The sequence below is a fragment of the Salvelinus alpinus genome, chromosome 32 (genome assembly GCF_045679555.1).
Source record: "Salvelinus alpinus chromosome 32, SLU_Salpinus.1, whole genome shotgun sequence".
Taxonomy (NCBI): domain Eukaryota; kingdom Metazoa; phylum Chordata; class Actinopteri; order Salmoniformes; family Salmonidae; genus Salvelinus; species Salvelinus alpinus.
Genome location: NC_092117.1, coordinates 14194080 through 14213926, shown reverse-complemented (window position 1 = coordinate 14213926; position 19847 = coordinate 14194080). Strand labels below are relative to the sequence as shown.

General features: G+C 40.8%; 1 protein-coding gene and 1 long non-coding RNA gene across 6 annotated transcripts; one reads left to right on the top strand and one right to left on the bottom strand.

Moving 5' to 3' along the window:
- Positions 1-30: 30 nt before the first annotated feature.
- Positions 31-7771, top strand: exo1 (exonuclease 1). Of its 4 annotated transcripts, none has more exons than XM_071379575.1 (14): positions 31-160; positions 796-999; positions 1089-1208; positions 1410-1533; positions 1779-1916; positions 2462-2674; positions 2766-2953; positions 3085-3187; positions 3508-3730; positions 4132-4360; positions 4570-5071; positions 5239-5331; positions 5461-5654; positions 7528-7771. In XM_071379575.1, exons 2-14 carry the CDS (start codon positions 839-841, stop codon positions 7661-7663), a joined length of 2424 nt encoding a protein of 807 aa, XP_071235676.1. In that variant the 5' UTR covers positions 31-160; positions 796-838; the 3' UTR covers positions 7664-7771. The 4 variants fall into 4 exon arrangements, with proteins under 4 accessions (XP_071235676.1, XP_071235677.1, XP_071235678.1 ...); XM_071379576.1 differs by having other exon boundaries at positions 79-186; XM_071379577.1 differs by lacking the exon at positions 31-160 and adding an exon at positions 480-614.
- Positions 7772-13760: 5989 nt separating this feature from the next.
- LOC139562182 (uncharacterized) lies at positions 13761-17922 on the bottom strand. 2 transcript variants are annotated; one of them, XR_011672312.1, is made up of 5 exons: positions 17785-17922; positions 17249-17314; positions 16658-16729; positions 16457-16522; positions 16187-16325 (listed from the first exon to the last, which is right to left on the bottom strand). It is a non-coding gene; the product is annotated as an uncharacterized lncRNA (long non-coding RNA). The 2 variants fall into 2 exon arrangements; XR_011672313.1 differs by lacking the exon at positions 16658-16729 and having other exon boundaries at positions 13761-16325.
- Between the last annotated feature and the right edge of the window lie 1925 nt (positions 17923-19847).

Genomic DNA, 19847 nt, shown 5'->3' with positions numbered 1-19847 from the left:
CCTCCCCCACCCATGGTTGGTCAGAATAGACTGACCAATAGTATCAGCTCGTTGTGAACTCCTACTTTTGCCGCTAAAAGCGAACTCATGTTAGTTTACAAGGTGCCCGGTTACTGTTCAGTGCTTACTAACTGTCATTGTTAACTCTTTCAATTCGCGGGTAAATATCTCGGTAGCTTGCAAATAGTGTGTTATATTCTTGTATGCATGTATTTATTTCAAAATAACGTTTTCAAATGTATTCATATAGCTATGCGCTAGCCAGAGTTTGCTACAAACGTTCGCTAGCCCACTTCATTCCAATTATTCGAACCGCTAACTAACGTTAGCTAGCTACAACTTACTTTTGTTTTTTTTACAGCACCAACAATGTGTTTATAGGTATATTGTTTAGGTAGTTGGTTAGCTAACTAACGTTAGTGGCCGTGCTAGGTGGTTAGCTAACTTTAGCCAACTTGCTACATGTGTTTGTCATCACTGACAGTCACTGGTGAGTGGCGTAGGTTTTTGAAGATCCACGAACGTTCGAATTAATTAACGTTAGTTACGGTCGGTTTCTACGCCAGTGGAAGTATCTAGTTAGAATTCATAATCATCTCCTCTGCTATGTCCAGGTAAATGAGCAGGTATATGCAGATTACGATTAACTACCTAGTTTAGTCGTTAACACTTGGCAAAGTTACATGAATGCTCCCTAACAAGTTAACGTTAGCTAGGTAACGTATTATTTTCTCCAAAGTCTAGTTTCATTATAATGTTTTGTCAAATGGTGTCTCTCCCTGTCCATGAATATAGCAAGCAACTGTCCTGAATGTAAGTGGCATCATCAGATTAAAATATGGGGATCCAGGGGCTGTTGCAGTTCCTCAAAGATGCCTCGGAGCCCATCAGTGTGAGGAAGTACAAGGGACAGACAGTGGCCGTAGACACATATTGCTGGCTTCATAAAGGGGCATTTTCTTGTGCAGAGAAACTTGCCAAAGGGGAGCCAACTGACCAGTAAGCTGTTTTATGGGTATCTCAGTATGCATTAACTATCTAACCCTTTTAATATAACTGCCTAACCCTATGCATTTTCTTTCACATAGGTATGTGACCTACTGCATGAAATTTGTGGACATGCTGTTGTCTTTTGGTGTGAAGCCCATCTTGGTGTTTGATGGCTGCAATCTGCCTTCAAAACAGGAGGTGGACAAAGCTCGCAGAGAGTAAGTGTGTGTGTACCTGTAATTTTCTTTAAACCTGAGATAGTGATGAGTGAGTTAATGCTAGGCCTAGATGGTATTTGCTGTAATGTGTCTCCTTTTAATGAAATATAATCTTCCCATGTACTTGACTCAGTAGTTTCTTGAATAGAACGGAGTAAATATTTTTACCCAAAAAAGTAAGACCTGACGTCTGTCTTCCAGGCGTCGTCAGGCAAATCTGCAGAAAGGCAAGCAGCTCCTACGTGAGGGAAAGATTTCAGAGGCCAGAGACTGTTTTACTCGCTGTGTTAACGTCACCCCTTCCATGGCCCATGATGTCATCAAGGTAAATGTTTCCAATACTGCTAAAACTGTAGATTAAAAAATGCTTTCTGCTAAGTATGTTTCACTGAAACCCTATGATGCATATCTTGAGTGAAGCGTGTCTATTTGCTGGTTTTGTGCAGTGGTTTAATCTGGCTTAACCAGTTAAACTCCTCATCTGTTTTGTGATGCACTGCTTAATGTTTATGATTGCAAATTGGTGGCTTAAAATTATTTATTCAGCTGAAATAATGTTCTCTCCTCTAGGCTGCAAGGACCAGAGGAGTGGACTGTGTGGTGGCCCCGTATGAAGCTGATGCCCAGCTGGCCTTCCTTAACAAGGCTGGCATTGCACAGGCTATCATCACTGAAGACTCAGATTTATTGGCGTTTGGCTGCAAAAAAGTACAGAATTAGGTCCTTTAAGATGCTGCTCACTGTGGAATTTCTGTAATGCATTTGTCACAATCATCATCTGGCTTTAACTGTCTGTTTTTTCCAGATTTCTATGAAATATGACCAATAATTAATTAAAATTAGTGAAATAAGTTTCCTTAAAAAAAATTGATTAGTATGTTACAAAGCAGCTTTTCTGTGTTAGAATGGTGTGGGCGTACCACAACACAATGGTGTGGGTGTATACTGGTCATTAATAACATTCATGTGAGTAGATCTCTGGTTGGCCATCTCATCCGCAGGAGATGGCAAGCATTTTTTTAAATGTCTGAGATACAATTTTGAGGTGGTTTAGAATTTTTTTTTATTTTTTTTTTTAATTATTATTATTTGGCAACATACGCGTGCATATAGGATGAGTGAGTCAACATTATTTGGGTATGGGTTAACAAAATATGAACTTTTAAATGTGAGATTTTAACTGGACAGTTACTTTAATGGAAACTTGGATTATGGTAATGACCATAATGGGTTCTGCTGGTCATCTCTCTCAGGTGATCCTAAAGATGGACAAACAGGGGAACGGTCTAGAGATTGACCAGAACCACCTGGGGCGGTGCCGCTCTCTGGGTGACGTCTTCACGGAAGAGAAGTTCCGCCACATGTGTATTCTCTCTGGCTGTGACTATCTGTCCTCACTCTATGGGATTGGCTTGGGCAAAGCCTGTAAACTGCTGAGGATGGCAAACAACCCAGACATCATTAAGGTAAGTTTGAATGAGAATTGGTAGTAGAACTTGAACAGTGGTAGAAATTAAACTATAATGAAAATGGCCCCTGTAACTTATGTACTTTCAGGTGATAAGGAAGATGGGCCAGTACCTGAAGATGAATGTGGTTGTGCCAGACGAGTACATTGACGGCTTTGTTAAGGCCAATAATACCTTCCTCTACCAGCTGGTGTTTGACCCCATCAAGAGGAAGGTGGTGCCTCTCAACCCCTATCCAGAACACATGGACCCTGCCACCCTCAGCTATGCTGGCCGGTATCCTTTCACTCAGCGGCAGGCCTGACTCCTGCTCTATACCTGTTGATTAGTAGCGAAATGGAAAATAAGACACTGGTGGTTTCCCATTTACTACCAGTACAATATGTTGTCCTTAATGCTTAATACAGTAATTTAGGAGATTGCAAAGGTTTACAGGTGGCCCTAGGTAACCTGGATATAAACACCATGGAGAGGATTGATGACTTCAACCCAGACGCTACAAATGTCAAGGTACTTGCACTAGGTGGAATGATTCACATAATAGTCATTTCTATACAAACACTACTCAATCATCATCACAAGTTGTACTGCTAGGTTGTTGTTTTGCTTGTGTCCTTAGTGTTGTATACGTGGGGTACTTAGCTATTTTTAGTTGATCAGTACAATTGTATTAATATTTAACTTACAAATGTGTTTGTCGCCAGAGTGCTTAACCTTACCCCAGATCTGTATGCTGTACATGTATGGCATGACAACCATAGAGGAGTTGGCTGAAGTGCACGTAATTTACACTAACGTATCTAAATCCTTCCTCCCTTTGTGTTTCTTAGCCAGTGAAACCACGCAGTCGTGACTGGAATGACAGCCAGGAGACTCGGGCCTCCACAAACCCTAGCATCTGGAGCAGAGGTTACATACCAGGCACCCTCTCTGCCTCCCAGCCTGTGGGCTCTCCACAGAGGCCTCCCTCAACCAGGGGGAAGGAGAGGGTTATCAGTGTGCAGGGGCTGAGGCTTCCTCACAAGAACACACAGGTTAAGAGACCCAGAGAAGGTGAGATTAGTCTGCTATCTCGTTGTTGCACCCTCATGTTTGAGAGGTGCTCTTTCTGTCACCGTAGGAAGGAAGATTATTTGATTAACCCAGCTCCGTTTAAATAGGTGTGAGAGGATTTGGGTTTGTTCAGGGGGAAACACATTTTTATTGCCATAACATCCCAGTTCATCTTGTGAAGTTTTATCAGTCATTCTATGGTAAAGCCTATACCTATATAACATTGGGTGGACCTTCAAAATGTAATGTTCAAATAGAACAGGAAAATCTTCTCATCGTTATACAAACATTTATCAATGTATTTGATTAATGTAAACCTCAACTTTCTTTCCAAGTGGTGTTGATGAATATTTTAATTATAGTCCCGACACAAACTTCTGATTGTCCTTTATCTCCCAAAGACTCTGGTGTTTCAGACCAGGATGTGCTGCAGCAGTACTCTCCCTCTGGTCAGAAGCGGTCCAGAGGGGAGGAGGACCCTGGACCCACAGAGAGCCATCACATCTCAACATGCCCCCGGCCCAGTGCCACTGCTGCAGCTACCCATCCCAGACCACACAACCGCTTCGCCACCCTGCTACAGAGGAGAAACCAGGAAGGAGGTGGAGACGGGCAGGGAATGCAAAGCAGGTATGGTCTTATAATGCACACTTTTAGTCATTGCAACAGCTATTTAATTATATAGGAAATCTTTGTCTTTTACATTACTAAAAATGATCTACCTAAAACCACTGGTTCTTCCAATTGTTTTCTTGATTGCAATGTTTGGCCCACATTTGACAAGTTTTATTTTTAATGTTTTGTGATACTGACTAAATGGTTGATATATTCCCCTATAGGTTCTTCTGTAGTGGCAGCAGCTCCAGTGAGGTGGCCAGCCAGAATCCGGAGTCTTTTGTCAAAGGGGAGGTGTCTCAGGATGAGGTCACAGAGAACCCCAGGGAGGACTATTGTATTGGGGGATATGCTGAGACAGAGGAAAATGACTCTGTTGACCCTCATAGCCCACCCCCCTCCCCTCTGTCTGCCAGTCAAGGGTTAGGGGTGTTCCGCTGGTCATGCAGCTCCTCAGAGAGATCCAGGACCCCGACACCCACATCCGGCCTCTCGGCACTGCAGCAGTTCCAGCGCAAGAAGGAAAGCTTCTCCTGGAGCCAGGAAGGCCAGAGGACTCGGAAGACCCCCGGAGCCCCATCCCCTATTCTGGGCAAAGAAGACAAGGATTCACCACCAAACTCTCCACCGTCTCAGGACAGTGCCTACTTCTCTCAGCATAACCACACTTCCTGCAATGTAGTGGAAGTGTCCCCACCCACTCGGCTGGAGGATTCCACCAGGCCTGTACGTCACCGTTTCCTCTGCTAATTAGTCATGTGTAGGCTTCATAACATTTGCATGTGCATCATTGCAAGCTAGTTGAGGGTGCATATGCATGGCTTTTTTTATTTGTGGTTTGAATGAGCGGAGGCAGTGGCTTTATTAATTTACTGCCTGTTCTGTTTTCTAAGAAAATTGACTCCAGTAAGGATTCAGACTCTGTCAAAAGCCTGACTTCTTCTCCAACAGCAGATGAAAAGAAATCCAGCACAATGAGACCGAAGGTAGCTTACTTTGTGGGACCATTTTGTATCATGTTGGTTCAACAGAGATTTGGCAGCTAGAAACCTTCTGGGATGAACATGCTATATATCCCCACAGTGAAGAATTTTCCTTCCCATCTCTCTCACCAGGTGGCAGGTCTCCCGCGGATGAAACCCGGTGACCAAGGGAAAGGGACAAAGATCCGACCCTCTGCCCCTGCCAGGGCCAGTGGCCTCCGTAAAAAGCCTGCAGGTCCTGGAAAGAAACTAACCACCAACAATGAGAACAATCCTGGCCTCCAGGCCACCATCAGTGGTCTCTGGAAAAACTTTGGTTTTAAGAAGTAAGTGAGGGTAATCATAACCTGCATAGTCCGCAACCCTGTAGCTGGATTACACCTTTCAATTGTCTTTGCTTTTGTATAAGATTATAGATGAGGCCTAATACCAACCTTCAACAGTAGTCCCCATACTTGCATATTTTCCCCTTTAAAAAAAAAAAAAACTCAAATCAATTTATATTCGAAGGACCTGTCACAAACTTGTCTCTCAAATTTCTATACTGAACAAAAATATAAACTCAACATGCAACAATATCGAAGATTTTACTGAGACAGTCGTGAAGAGCGCACGACAAAGCCTATTCCCCCTCAGGAGACTGAAAAGATTTGGCATGGGTCCTCAGATCTTCAAAAGGTTCTACAGCTGCACCATCGAGAGCATCCTAACTGGTTGCAGCACTGCCTGGTATGGCAACTTCTTGGCCTCTGGTAAGGCACAACAGAGGGTAATGTGTACGGCCCAGTACATCACTGGGACCAAGCTTCCTGCCATCCAGGACCTCTATACCAGGCGACGTCAGAGGAAGGCCCTAAAAATTGTCAGACTCCAGCCACCCTAGTCATAGACTGTTCTCTCTGCTACCGCACGGCAAGCGAGGCACCAAGTGTAGGCTCAAAAGGCTTCTTAACAATTTCTACCTTCAAGCCTTAAGACTCCTGAACAGCTAATCAAAGGGCTACCCAGAGCCCAATTTTACACTGCTGCTACTCTGTTTATTATCGATGCATAATCACTTTAATAACTCTACCTACGGGTACATATTACCTCGACTAACCAGTGCCCCGTCACATTGACTCTGTACCAGTACCCCCTAGCCTCGCTGTTGTTGGTTAAGGGCTTGTAAGTAAGGTCTACACCTGTTGTATTCGGCGCATGTGACAAACGTTTTTATTTTTTTTAATGGGCCTCAGGATCTCGTCACGGTTTTTCTGTGCATTCAAATTGCCATCGATAAAATGCAATGGTGTTAGTTGTCCATAGCTTATGCCTGCCCGTACCATAACCCCACTGCCACCGTGGGGCACTCTGTTCACAACGTTGACAACAGCAAACTGCTCACCCACATTAAGCCATACACGTGGTCTGCGGTTGAGGCCGGTTGGACATACTGACAAATTCTCTAAAACGACAGAGGCGTCTTATGGAAGAGAAATTAACGTTTAATTCTCTGGCAACCGTTCTGGTGGACATTCCTGCAGTCAGCATGCCAATTGCACGCTCCCTCAACTTGAGACAGCTGCGAACACAATTGCATTTTATCGTTGACAATTTGAATATACAGACATACCATGATGAGATCCTGAAGCCCATCGTTGTGCCATTCATCAGCCACCATCTCATGTTTCAGCATGATAATGCAGGGCCCCATGTCACAAGGGTCCGTACACAATTCCTGGAAGCTGAAAATGTCCCAGTTCTTCCATGGCCTGCATACTCACCAGACTTGTCACTCATTGAGCATGTTTGGGATTCTTTGGATCGACGTGTACGAGTGGGACTACATTCCACAGGCCACGATCAACAGCCTGATCAACTATGTGAAGATGTCGCGATGCATGAGGCAAATAGTGGTCACCAGATACTGTCAAATGTTCTGATCTACGCCCCTACTTACATTTTTATTTTATGTTTTTTTCAGGTATCTTTGAACAACCGATGGATATCTGTATTCCCAGTTGTGAAATCCATATATTAGGGACAAATGAATTATTTCAATTGACGTAGTTCATATAAGGAAGTAACTCAGTAAAATCTTTGAAATTGTTGCTTTTATATTTTTCAGTGTTGATCACAGAATTTACAAGCTAGATTACAGCTTTAGAAATTATATGATAACCATCTCTTTCTTGTTGATTGTGTTTTTCTGTGTTGCAGAGAAAATCCGAAGATAAACCCCTGTAAGAAAGGAGAGCCCATGTCACCAGTGAAGGACAACATGCTAGCCCTCACACATGAAACGGACAAGGATATTTACTTCATCTCCAGTGTTCAGAAAACAGTATGCCTCTGATGCCGCCTTTTATAAAACATTTTCACATACTGTGTATGTTAATACGAAGTGCATTTTTATGGACTAGATGTGCTTGATTTCAGTTTAAATAAATGCAACTTTCTTAAAGGTTTAGGCTGTTATTTAAAAATATATATATTATTTGTAGGTTGTTGAAGTAATCTTATTTCGTGGCCGAAAGTATGTGAACATCTCATTCCAAAATCATGGGCATTAATGTGGAATTGCCCCCTTTTTGCTGCTACAACAGCCTCCACTCTCTGGGAAGCTTTCCACTAGATGTTGTAACATTGCTGCGGAGACTTGCTTTCATTCAGCTACAAGAGCATTAGTAAGGTCGGGCACTGATGTTGGGCGATTTGGCCTGGCTCGCAGTCGGTGTTCCAATTCAACCCCATCGAATACCTTTGGGATGATGTCAGGGCTCTGTTCAGGCCAGTGAAGTTCTTCCACACCAATCTCTACAAACCATTTCTGTATGGACTTCGCTTTGTGCACGGGGGCATTGTCATGCTGAAACAAGAAAGGACCTTCCCCAATCTGTTGCCATAAAGTTGGAAGCACAGAATCGTCTAGAATGTCATTGTATGCTGTAGCATTAAGATTTCACTTCACTGGAACTATGGGGCCTAACCCGAAATATGAAAAACAGTCCCAGACCATTATTCCTCCTCCACCAAACTTAAGTTGGCACTATCTATTGGGGCAGGTAGCGTTATCCTGGCATCTGCCAAACCCAGATTCGTCCGTTGGACTGCCAGATGGAGAAGCGTGATTTTGTTTTAAAAAAATGTCCCTTTTTCTCCCCAATTCTGTGGTATCAAATTGGTAGTTAGGCTTGTCCCATCGCTGCAACTGCCACTTGGACTCGAGAGGTGAAGGTCGAGAGCCGTGCGTCCTTAAAAACACAACGGGCACTAATTCTTGACACCTTGTCCGCTTAACCCAGAAGCCAGCTGCACCAATGTGTTGGAGGAAACACTGTACACCTGGCAACCGTGTCAGTGTGCATTGCGCCCGGCACGCCACAGGAGTCGCTAGCGCGCAGTGGTACAGGAACATCCCTGCCGACCAAACCCTCCCCTAACCTGGGTCGCTGCCGGCTGCGACAGAGCCTGGACTCGAACCAGGACCCCTACGACACAGCTAGCACTGCAAAGCAGTGCTTTAGACCACTGCGCCACTCGGGAGGCCCGAGAAAGTGTTTCCACCTTTTTTCTGGAGTCTAATGGTGGTGAGCTTTACACCACTCCTGCTGACGCTTGGCATTGTGCATGGTGTGATCTTAGGCTTGTGTGCAGCTGCTCGGCCATGGAAACCCATTTCATGAAGCTCCCGACGAACAGTTATTGTGCTGACGTTGTTTCCAGTTGCAGTTTAGAACACAGTGAGTGTTGCAACTGAGGACAGATGATTTTTACAAGTTTCAACACTCTGCGGTCCCGTTCTGTGAGCTTTTGTGGCCTACCACTTCATGGCTGAGCCGTTGTTGTTCTTCAATGTTTCCACTTCACAATATCAGTTACAGTTGGCGGGGGCAGCTATAGCAGGGCAGAAATTTGACGAACTGAGTTGTTGGAAAGGCTCTTCAGTAAAGCCATTCTACTGCCAATGTTTCTCTATGGAGATTGCATGGCCGTGTGCTCGATTTTATACATCTATCAGCGACAGGTGTGGCTGAAATACCTGACCACTAAATTGAAAGGGTGTCCACATACTTTTGCCCATGTAGTAAATAAATGATTACACAATTTGAGTTCATGGTCATAGAATGTTTGGTTCTCATAAGAAACGTCAACAGAGTAGGTATGGGTGACGTGAACCCTTAAGATGGTTGAAGAATGAACAATGCATGTTTACTTAAAATGGCCTACCAGCATGCTAACCCTGGAATGTTGAGTTAGCACAGGTGGCTCTGTGCCTGAGTGATACTTTTTCTTATGTTTACAGTAGGCCTACTTTATAGTCACTTGAGAGGGCTCCTGAGTGATGCAGCGGTCTAAGGCACTGCATCTCAGTGCTAGAGGTGTCACTACAGACCCTGGTTCGATTCAAGGCTGTATCACAACCGGCCATGATTGGGAGTCCCATAGGGCGGCGCACAATTGGCCCAGTGTTAGGGTTTGGCCGGGGTAGCTGTCATTGTAAATAAGAATTTGTTCTTTACTGACTTGCCTTGTTAAAGGTTAAATAAATAAATAAAAATATTGAGTTTGTGGTTAATAACTGGATTTGATCCATTTTAAATGAGGCATACGGAAAAACAACCCAGAAAGCACACACTGTTGGAGGGTGGTACACTTGATCATTCAGTAGCTTTTTGTAACTCAACTCATTCCTATGTAACTTTCATTTTATTAAAATGTATTTGAAAAACAATTCCCTTTTTGTATAGTAATATTTATGTATATCCTGGTAACACTTTATAATAACCTTTTCTATAATATTTCTAAATATTTTAAATACCTATGAAGGGTAAGGTCTAGAATGCTTATACATGTTTAGAAATAGTTGGGGTACTTATAAATAATTTATAAATGCTTATTTATTAAGGTTATAAAAGTATAAAGTAAAACATTAAAGGCCTTGGCTATCCGGTGTAGTGTTTTGATTCCATGTATATAGCGTCATTGTTATTTTATTGTGTTACTATTTTTCCTTTACTTTATTTAGCACAATTTAATTACTTTTTAAAAACTGCATTGTTGCTTAAGGGCTCGTAAGTAAGCATTTCATGGTAAGGTCTACTGTTGTATTTGGCGCATGTGACAAAATGTTTATTATATTGAGTAGGGTTTTGGTAGCTTTATGTTGACGCAGTGGACTGCAGTACTTAAATACCATGAAGACAGGACCAAATGTCTTTCTAAACAAAATATGCATGTCGAAAATAAAACTGACATATTAGCATTGTGAAACTAACGTATTGTCTGTTATTAACAGATGCCTATCAGATGAATTACTACACTATCGTTCCATCATTGGGCCACAAAGCAAAATACCTCAGCTCTCCCTTATGCCTGGCGGCCACAAAACTAAATACCTCAGCTCTCCCAGATGCCTGGCGTGCTTGAGTCTCAATTTACCCCACATATTGCACAACGGACAGTGAGTGACCTCACCTGAAGACGGAGGGTGGGTAAGTTACATTTATTTCCTGTTAAGCAACTAATTTTCACAGTCCAACTAAGGGCTCTATTCAATCAAAACCGATTTCTAGGATAAGACGAAAACAACAACTCTTTTGCATTGCAAGATGGTGGGTTTTCCATATGACATTGTTGCATACCAGGACAACTACACTCCCCTCTATTTATTTGTACAGTAATGCACGACTTTTAATGTGGCTCTACGCTCCAGCATTTTGGATTGGAGATCCAATGTTTTTTTATGAGGCGACAGTACAGAATGTCATTTTATTTGAGGGTATTTTCATGCATATATGTTTTACCGTTTAGAAATAAAAGTACTTTATGTATATATTTCAGTTGAAGGTATCGTAAGTATTTGGGCAAATTCACTTATAGTGTATTAAAGTAGTCAAGAGTTAGTAATTGGTCCCATATTCCTTGCACGCAATGACAACAACAACCACGTGACTCTACAAACTAGTTAGATGCATTTGCTATTTGTTTTGGTTGTGTTTTGGATTGTGTTGTACCAAAATGAATGGTACATCATATATTGTGTCATTTTGGAGCTCGAATAGAATGTGTTTCTGAACACTTCTACATTAATGCTACGTGTGCCTTTAAAGAAATGTATGTAGTTCTGTCGTTAAGCTGTTCTTGTCTATTGATGTTTTGTATTATGCCATTCTGTATTATGTTTCATGTTTTGTGTGGACCCCAGGAAGAGTATGTGTTGCTTTTGCAACAGCTAATGGGGATCCTAATAAAATAACAAATACCAAATGCGGATGCTAACATGACCACAGAAAATCATGAATGAATCGTGAATAGTGAGAAAGAGGCATAAATATCATACCTCCCCCCAAAATTAGAAGCGCCCGTTTTTGGTAATGGTGAGAGGTAAATTTTATTTTGAGCGGTATGATATTTATGCCTCTTTCTTACTCATAATTATTCACAATTATCCCTAATCATGGTAGCATCCACATTATTGTAGAAGTGAATACACTATAAGTGAATTTGTCCAAATACTTATGACACCTTCAAATGGGGGGACTAGATACATAAAGTGCTTTCATTTCTAAACAGTAAAGCAGACATTTGATCTCAAATCAAAATTGCTGGAGTATAAAGCCAAATTAAACGTTTTAGCTTCACTGTCCAAATAAATACAGACGGGAGTGTATATCTTTGACATACCCTGGAACACTGGTTACCAGGTTTGATTGAGGTGTAGCACACTAGCGCAACGTACCTTTTTCAAAGAGACAATGTTTGTTATTCATAGTGATGGTGTTCCTACAATTTCTTCACACCTCACCAAGCTTTGTTTCATGCCGTTAAAAAGACAAATAAACCATTTATAGTTTCAAACAAAGACTAGCTTTTATTTTATCAAATGACATTGTACATCTATCTACTATAGAGGGTTTCAGTAGTATAGACACTTTTTGAAAGTGTAAAACCTCTAGCCTACTTACATATTTTTTCTCTTGGCTGCTTAAGAATGCAGCCTGACGGCATTCCCTCTTGGTATGTTGGTCATGTCCAGAGACTGTATCAAACCTTGCTAAGCGGAGAGAGGAGACAATGTAGTTAATGTAACAGGTGTGAGTATCTGACACAGTAACAATATAATAAAACTAGTGAGGATCTTCCCATGATGTTAACAAATGTAATTGAATAACACTTTTTTAGGTACTAGGCTACCCCTTACGAAAAAGCACCAGCATTCCTATAAGATTCCTATAAGAAACTGTAGTTTTTTTAAAATACCCTATAGTTAGCTTGTCACCTAAAACACTCACAAACCTTTACAGATGCACAATCGAGAGCATCCTGTCGGGCTGTATCACCACCCTGTACGGCAACTGCACCGCCCTCAACTGCAAGGCTCTCCAGAGGGTAGTGCCGTCTGCACAACGCATCACCAGGGGCAAACTACCCGCCCTCCAGGACACCTACAGCACCCGATGTCACAGGAAGGCCAAAAAGATAATCAAGGACATCAACCACCTGAGACACTGCCTGTTCATCCCACTATCATCCAAAAGATGAGGTCAGTACAGGTGCATCTAAGCTGGGACGAGAGACTGAAAAACAGCTTCTATCTCAAGGCCATCAGACTGTTAAACAGCCATCACTAACATAGAGGCTGCTACCAACATTCAGACTCAAATCTCTGGCCACTTTAATAAATGGACTTGATAAAGGTATCACGAGTCACTTTAAATAACGCCACTTTAATAATGTTTATATATCCTACATTACTCATCTCATATGTATACTGTATTCTATACCATCTACTGCATCTTGCCTATGCCGCACAGCCATCTCTCATCCATATATTTATATTTATATGTACATATTCTTATTCATCCCTTTACATTTGTGTGTAGTCGTTGTGAATTTGTTAGATTACTTGTTAGATATTACTGCGTTGTCGGAACTAGAAGCACAAGCACTTCGCTACACTCGCATTAACATCTGCTAACCATGTGTATGTGACCAATACAATTTGATTTGAGTATGCTATGATATTCTTTCGCTATGAAAATACTATAGAATTATTATAGGAGTCTCTATAGTATGTATTTTTGACCTATATTAACTTCAAAATATCCAATAAGATTTCAGTAGTATAAATATTATGCAGTATCTCTATAGTATTCTTATGAATTTAATTAGCGTTCCTGTATTATTTTCTATAGTATTCCCCTGAAGTTATTGAAAGCATTCCTATGGGCTATTCCTGTCGGTTTTGTAATAGTATTCTATTTGAGGTGATGAAAATTATCAAAGAAAAAACATTTCCTGCAAGCAAAAAAAGAAAGTCAACCAATATTTATTTTATATGTCAACATGGGTATAGCCAGGTTACTTTTAAATTAGTGTGAATTTTTGGGATGGATACTTTCAATACATTAAAAACATTTAGCATCTTAGTAAAAACAGACCTGTAATATTAATGTTAATTTATTTTAATAAAAAAAAAAAAACATGTACAATACAATATATAAGCGATGACCCTTGCATCACTGATGTATGTCCCTGATAAGTTATCAATGGGTAATACTATTAGAATCACACAGATTCAATGACATATAACACACATTCTGTGATCTCCAAGACTCCAACTATTGCTCAATTCCAGTGAAACTAAATGCATGCGTTTTAACTTCAATCTGCACTTCCCTAACATATCCTCACACTGGACGGACCTGAATTAAATGATGTTGATGCTTTTCTTGGCCAGGTCACCATTGCAAATGAGAATCAGCTCTCATCAATCAGCTCAATAACATCAACCAGCTCTCTAAATACACCCATAACTAATCTCTCTCAGAGGGACAAGCCAGCCATCCACATAAATACATTTACACTTGATAATTTCCAAAGAAAAAGCTTTTTTTGTCTCGACCTCTCAACTTTCACACACATTTTTTGGGATGAGATGCCTAGATTGCGGTTGATGAACAAACTGTCAGCTTGAAATACATATGGTTAACCACAACAATGGGAATAGGTTGACATAAACAGTTTGTTTGACAAATGCAATTCAGTCTAACAATGAAAAATAACTGCAGTTGTGCACAACATTCCTTTTTGAACACGAATGAGGTATTATACTTTTTTTCTGAGATTTTGTAGTTAGTTGTGTGATAAACAATCTGGTCATAAACGAATCGGCCGTATGACTCCACAGGCTGGGTAGTTCTTCTACAGCAAGTTTTACAGAAGCTGTGAGGTGACGAGGTACAGATTTGCCAAGAGTTTAGAGTTTTTTGTCTCCAAGCTTTGAAAGTAATATACCGAACACTGACTCTGGGTGAAATCCTAAAACACTAAGACGTTTGGGAATGTCTCGCCAAAGAAGGAAAAGCTGGCAAATTTGTTGTGGAACACACTGCGTCCCATGGAAAAGAGATTTCAAACTTCCATTGTTACCCTCAAATGTAAAAGATGACGTTTCCCAGAGAGGCCCCCAGTTCAGTACACTATCAGTAAGGTGGATTAGCTGATGACAATTGAAAGAAACATTTTCTTGTCCATATAATTCTTCCATTTTCTTGACTAAGAGGTCTAAAGAAATGTGAGCTAATCTAAGGCCACGCTGTCAAATAGATCCTTGAAGCAAAATATGCATGCTGAATGTAAGTATAATTTTTTGGGGGACCGGAAGGATGCCAGGCAGAACAATGATTGAATAAAACAGAAGAAATGCACAACACACCGATGCTTTCCAAAATGTTCTTATATGCAGTGATCGCGGTATTCTTGTGATTTCCTTTGTTGGCAAGAGATTTAGCAGTCGAGAGTCTGATTCTGCAATTTGTCGACCTATGTACAATGGATTCAAACAGTTGCACGTGTCCAACCAAAGAGACAGAAGTGGTCGAGTTATGCCGAGGAGAACAGAATGCATGTAGTCAGGCACAAAACCAAACACAATGTTGAACAATGGAAGCAAAAACAGTGTTGACAACCCCTTTACACCATTTTGCGGAATGTCAGTGCGAGCAGAGTGAAACGCATTATCCTTAAATTGATTGTGTGATCTTTGAATTTGCAGTTGTTGACTGTAAGGATAGGACCTTACATATCCTCTGCCTTTGGGGACAACTTTACCGGGGTGCAAGCACCAGTCACATCCATATTTACCATTGAATTGCTTACAGTAATGAAGGATTGGCCTGGCAATTGCATCTGAGGAACAAATCAAGGAGAAGTCCCACTCTTATCTCTCCAAAGTAAGGGGTTTTGGGCTAAATCGCAACATTCATCAATAAAAGGTTTTTAAAAATGTGTCCATTCTGGGGTTTTCTGGGTCAAACCAAAGTCCTGCAACTATCACACTTTCTTTCCAGTGTATGTAAGGCAGTTCATTTATGGTAAATTGAAGAGGCCAAACTGAGTCATTTGAGGAGTTAAAAATGGGTACTCATCACAGTTCCAGGTTAATGTTAAATCATCAGCAGGTAGCCTCTTTTCTTTCAGTAATGTCTGGTACATCCATCCATGACATCCTCGATTTCATATTCTTCTTCCTTCACTGTTTTCCTCAAAATATCTATTCCATGGTTCTCCAGTGTATCTCACAGAAGGTCCCTCAAAAGGTATTGACAAAAAGAAACGTTTTGCTTCTACACCTGCATTGCTTGCTGTTTGGGGTTTTAGGCTGGGTTTCTGTACAGCACTTTGAGATATCAGCTGATGTAAGAAGGGCTATATAAATACATTTGATTTGATTTCTCTGATGGACGTTCCACAATGTGAGCAATTTGTGTCTTCGGGTTGCTTTCCTAAGTAATTCTGGCATTCATCACAAAATAAATGAGAGACAGCTGTCAGGGCTGGATTACCCAAAAACTTTTTGGAGATATTTAGATGTTGGGGACAAACAAATTCAGCAAGGCAAGTAGGTCTATCAGGGCAGTTCCAGTCAGGTGATGACGCAGAACAAAAATCATTATTGCCATAAGGCATTGCCCCTTTGTTACTGATGCCCCAGGGTAAATCCTTTCTTCGTTCTGAAAAGAGTTAGATGCAAGGTATATTTAGACATTTGTTTAAGCCAGAAGGAAACGTATAATAAATCTGCAAAGGTAGAACAGATTGCTAAGGCCTGAGAGTTGTGTGTGTTTGTGCACTTGACACGTACCATCTCAGGGGCATCATCACAGTCTAAATCATCAGAGCCAGGTTGATTGGGGTGTGTCAGGGGGTCCTAAATTAGGAATACATTTTATTTGTATTTTTTTTACCTTTATTTAACTAGGCAAGTCAGTTAAGAACAAATTCTTATTTACAATGACGGCCTAGGAACAGTGGCTTGTTCAGGGGCAGAACGACAGATTTTTACCTTGTCCGCTCGGGGGGGAGTCAATCTAGCAACCTTTCGGTTACTGGTCCGACACTCTAACCACTAGGCTACCTGCCGCCCATACATGGAGAAAACCAACACAGAAAATTATCTAACTAAAATATTTGATAGGACACTGACTTTACAAGGGTGAGGCTAAGAAACTGAATGTCTGTGTGTGTACCACATTTAGGTGTACATGTGGGTGTCTGATGTCCCCACATGTACAAAAACCTGACAAATTGGACCTCGTGGGGACATTTGGCAAGTCCCCATGAGGGGAATTGCGATTTTTGTCTTAGTGGTTAAGTTCAGGGAAAAACGTACAATTGGGCATAGTGTTAGAATTGGGGTTACTATTAAGTTTAGGCATTGCGGGTTAACTTTAGTGTTAGGCATTAGGACCAGGTACATTTTAGCCTTAAGATTTAGGTTATTGAGGTTAAGGTTATGGTTAGGGTTAAGATGAGGGTATGGTTCAGGTTAGGGTTAGGATAAGAGTTAGGGTTACGTTTTGGGTCAAGTTTAGGTCTCAAGTCCCCACAAGGATAGAAAAACAAACGTGTGTATGTGTGTGCACCTGACACTTACCATCTTAGGGGCATCATCATAGTCTAAATCATCAGAGCCAGGTTAATTGGGGTGTGTTAGAGGGTCCTAAAAAATGAACAGAGAAAACCAACAGAACATTATCTAATGAAAATATTAGCTAGAATACATGACACTGACTTCAATTTGAGGCTAAGAAACTGAATGTCTGACTGTCTGTGTGTGTCTCTGTGTGTGTGTGTGTGTGTGTGTGTGTGTACCTTATACACGACTAAATCCTCATTAAGCTCTAAATAATCAGAGCCATGTTGATTGAGGTTTGTAAGTAGCTAGCTAGAAACTAGATACTGAATACAAACACTGACAATGTACCACCTAGCTAGCAAGTAAACTAGCTACTGTATCTAGCTAGCAGATATAACGTTACAGCTAGTGTATTCATACCAGTAACAGCATAAGAAATTGAACACCCCAAGCAGTAATATGGTTGTAGCTCCATTAAAAAATAAATATAGTTTTCTAGAACTCACACCTAGCTAAGGCAATATAACAATAATACTTTAATATTCCTGCTTGACCTGGTCTGTCGAGGAAAAGGGAAGTTTTCATCACGCATCGATTTTTTTATATGGTCCCCTTATCACTCAGACTGAAGGCATTTCTTATAAGGGTAAGCAAAATAGCTAATTGTTGAAAACTGCTTGCATCATGTAAACTGCTAATGAAACTGATTTCGTAGCTAGCTATAAAAAAAACTTTGCTGCAGGGCATATTAGACGCCAAACTATACGTAACTAAATCGTGCGCATGGGCGAAAGTTAAAAAACTAGGCGCAAAGAAAATAACGGTTTACTCTCAGTTTGCACTTTGCAGCACAAGCAAAATATCACAAAACATGTATGCACTTGTGAATTTTTTTGAAGGCACATCAGAAATTGTTCCAGTGGAAAATATTGAAGAGTTTGATGGGACGTGCGACAATGTGAAATAATGTATTGTTAATTTGCAGCGCACTGGGAAGAGATATCCCGCCTATATCATGGCTCTGGATGGTAAGCTAACTAACGTTAGCTAGCTAACGTTACCCAGCTAATGACACAGTATAACGTAGCTAGCTAACAAGATATGGTTAATTTTATCAATCGTTAAACTTAGTTATACAAAAGCAATACAGCCAATACATTGGCTATAACAATAACAACTAATGTAGCTAACGTTAGATAGCTAATGAGTTAGTTATATCACTTAAGTTCACTAGTATGTGTAGGTAGCATGCTAATCACTGGCTAGGTATGCTTAGTTGTGAAATTGACTAGCTAATTATATCTTTGCACAAAACCTGTAATTTCTTGACTGTAGCTATGTTACTCTACCAGAGTGTATCACAGAAAAAGAATTGGGCCGAGTCTGGAAAAAAACATCAGGCAGACATAATGACCAGTGTATCACCTCAAGTAAGTGTCTAACACTTTGTAGCATGAGTTGTGAAATTTAAGTTGATGCATTAAAGGTGAATTTAACCCTGTCTCACCTACTTAATGTAGTAATCACTAATATTAGTATAAAACTTTGACATAGAAATCAGATTTCTCCTCAACACACCAAATACATTTAAAAATAGTTATGTGGTTAATAATTATGTCTGAAACACCTCCAATCATTGAGACTAAAAAACACCACAAATAGTGTCAATTGGTGGATTTTGTCTTTAAAAAATATGTCCCCTATTCATGTCTAAATGTATTAATTGTACAACTAAAATTTGTCCTTTCCAGACCTCAAAGTGACAGAGAGTGAGGAGGACCTCACCTTAGTGTCAAAACAGGAAATGCAATTGCAGCTAACCACTGCAAACTTTCAGATAAGGGAGCTCAAAAGAGAAAATGCAGCACTCAGACAATCTCTCTCTGTGATTGAAGGTAAGGTTTCCTGTTTGTGGATGCTCCTACTGAATATTCTCACCCTGTAACGTCCTGACCAGAGTTATTATGTGTTTTGCTTGTTTAGTGTTGGTCAGGACGTGAGCTGGGTGGGAATTCTATGTTGTGTGTCTAGTTTGTCTGTTTCTATGTCCAGCCTAATATGGTTCTCAATCAGAGGCAGATGGTAATCGTTGTCCCTGATTGAGAATCATATATAGGAGGCTTGTTTTGTGTTGGGATTTTGTGGGTGTTTGTTTCCTGTCTCTGTGATTGTCTGCACCAGATAGGTCTGTCTCGGTTTTTGCACATTTGTTATTTTGTATTGTTGTTTGTAGTGTTTCACTTGTTCTTTATTAAACATGTTTAACACTAGCCGCGCTGCACTTTGGTCTTCTCCTTCACCCCTGGAAGAAAACCGTTACAGAAACACCCACCAAACCCGGACCAAGCAGCGTGGCAACGGGCAGAGACAAACAGAGGAATGGACATGGGAAGATGTCTTAAACGGCAAGGGTTGCTCAGATCTCACAATGGTGAGAGGAAAAACATTTCTTACGGTTTGTGTGGAAAACAGTTCTTACTGTAATAGATTGTTGTTGGTTGATGATCAGAATATGAGGAGTAGAGATTGAGAGTTGGAGGAATGATTAGAAGTTGTAAGGAGGTGGTTGAATGAATCTGTATTAAATCTCTTTAACTGTCTGTCATACTGTGTGTTC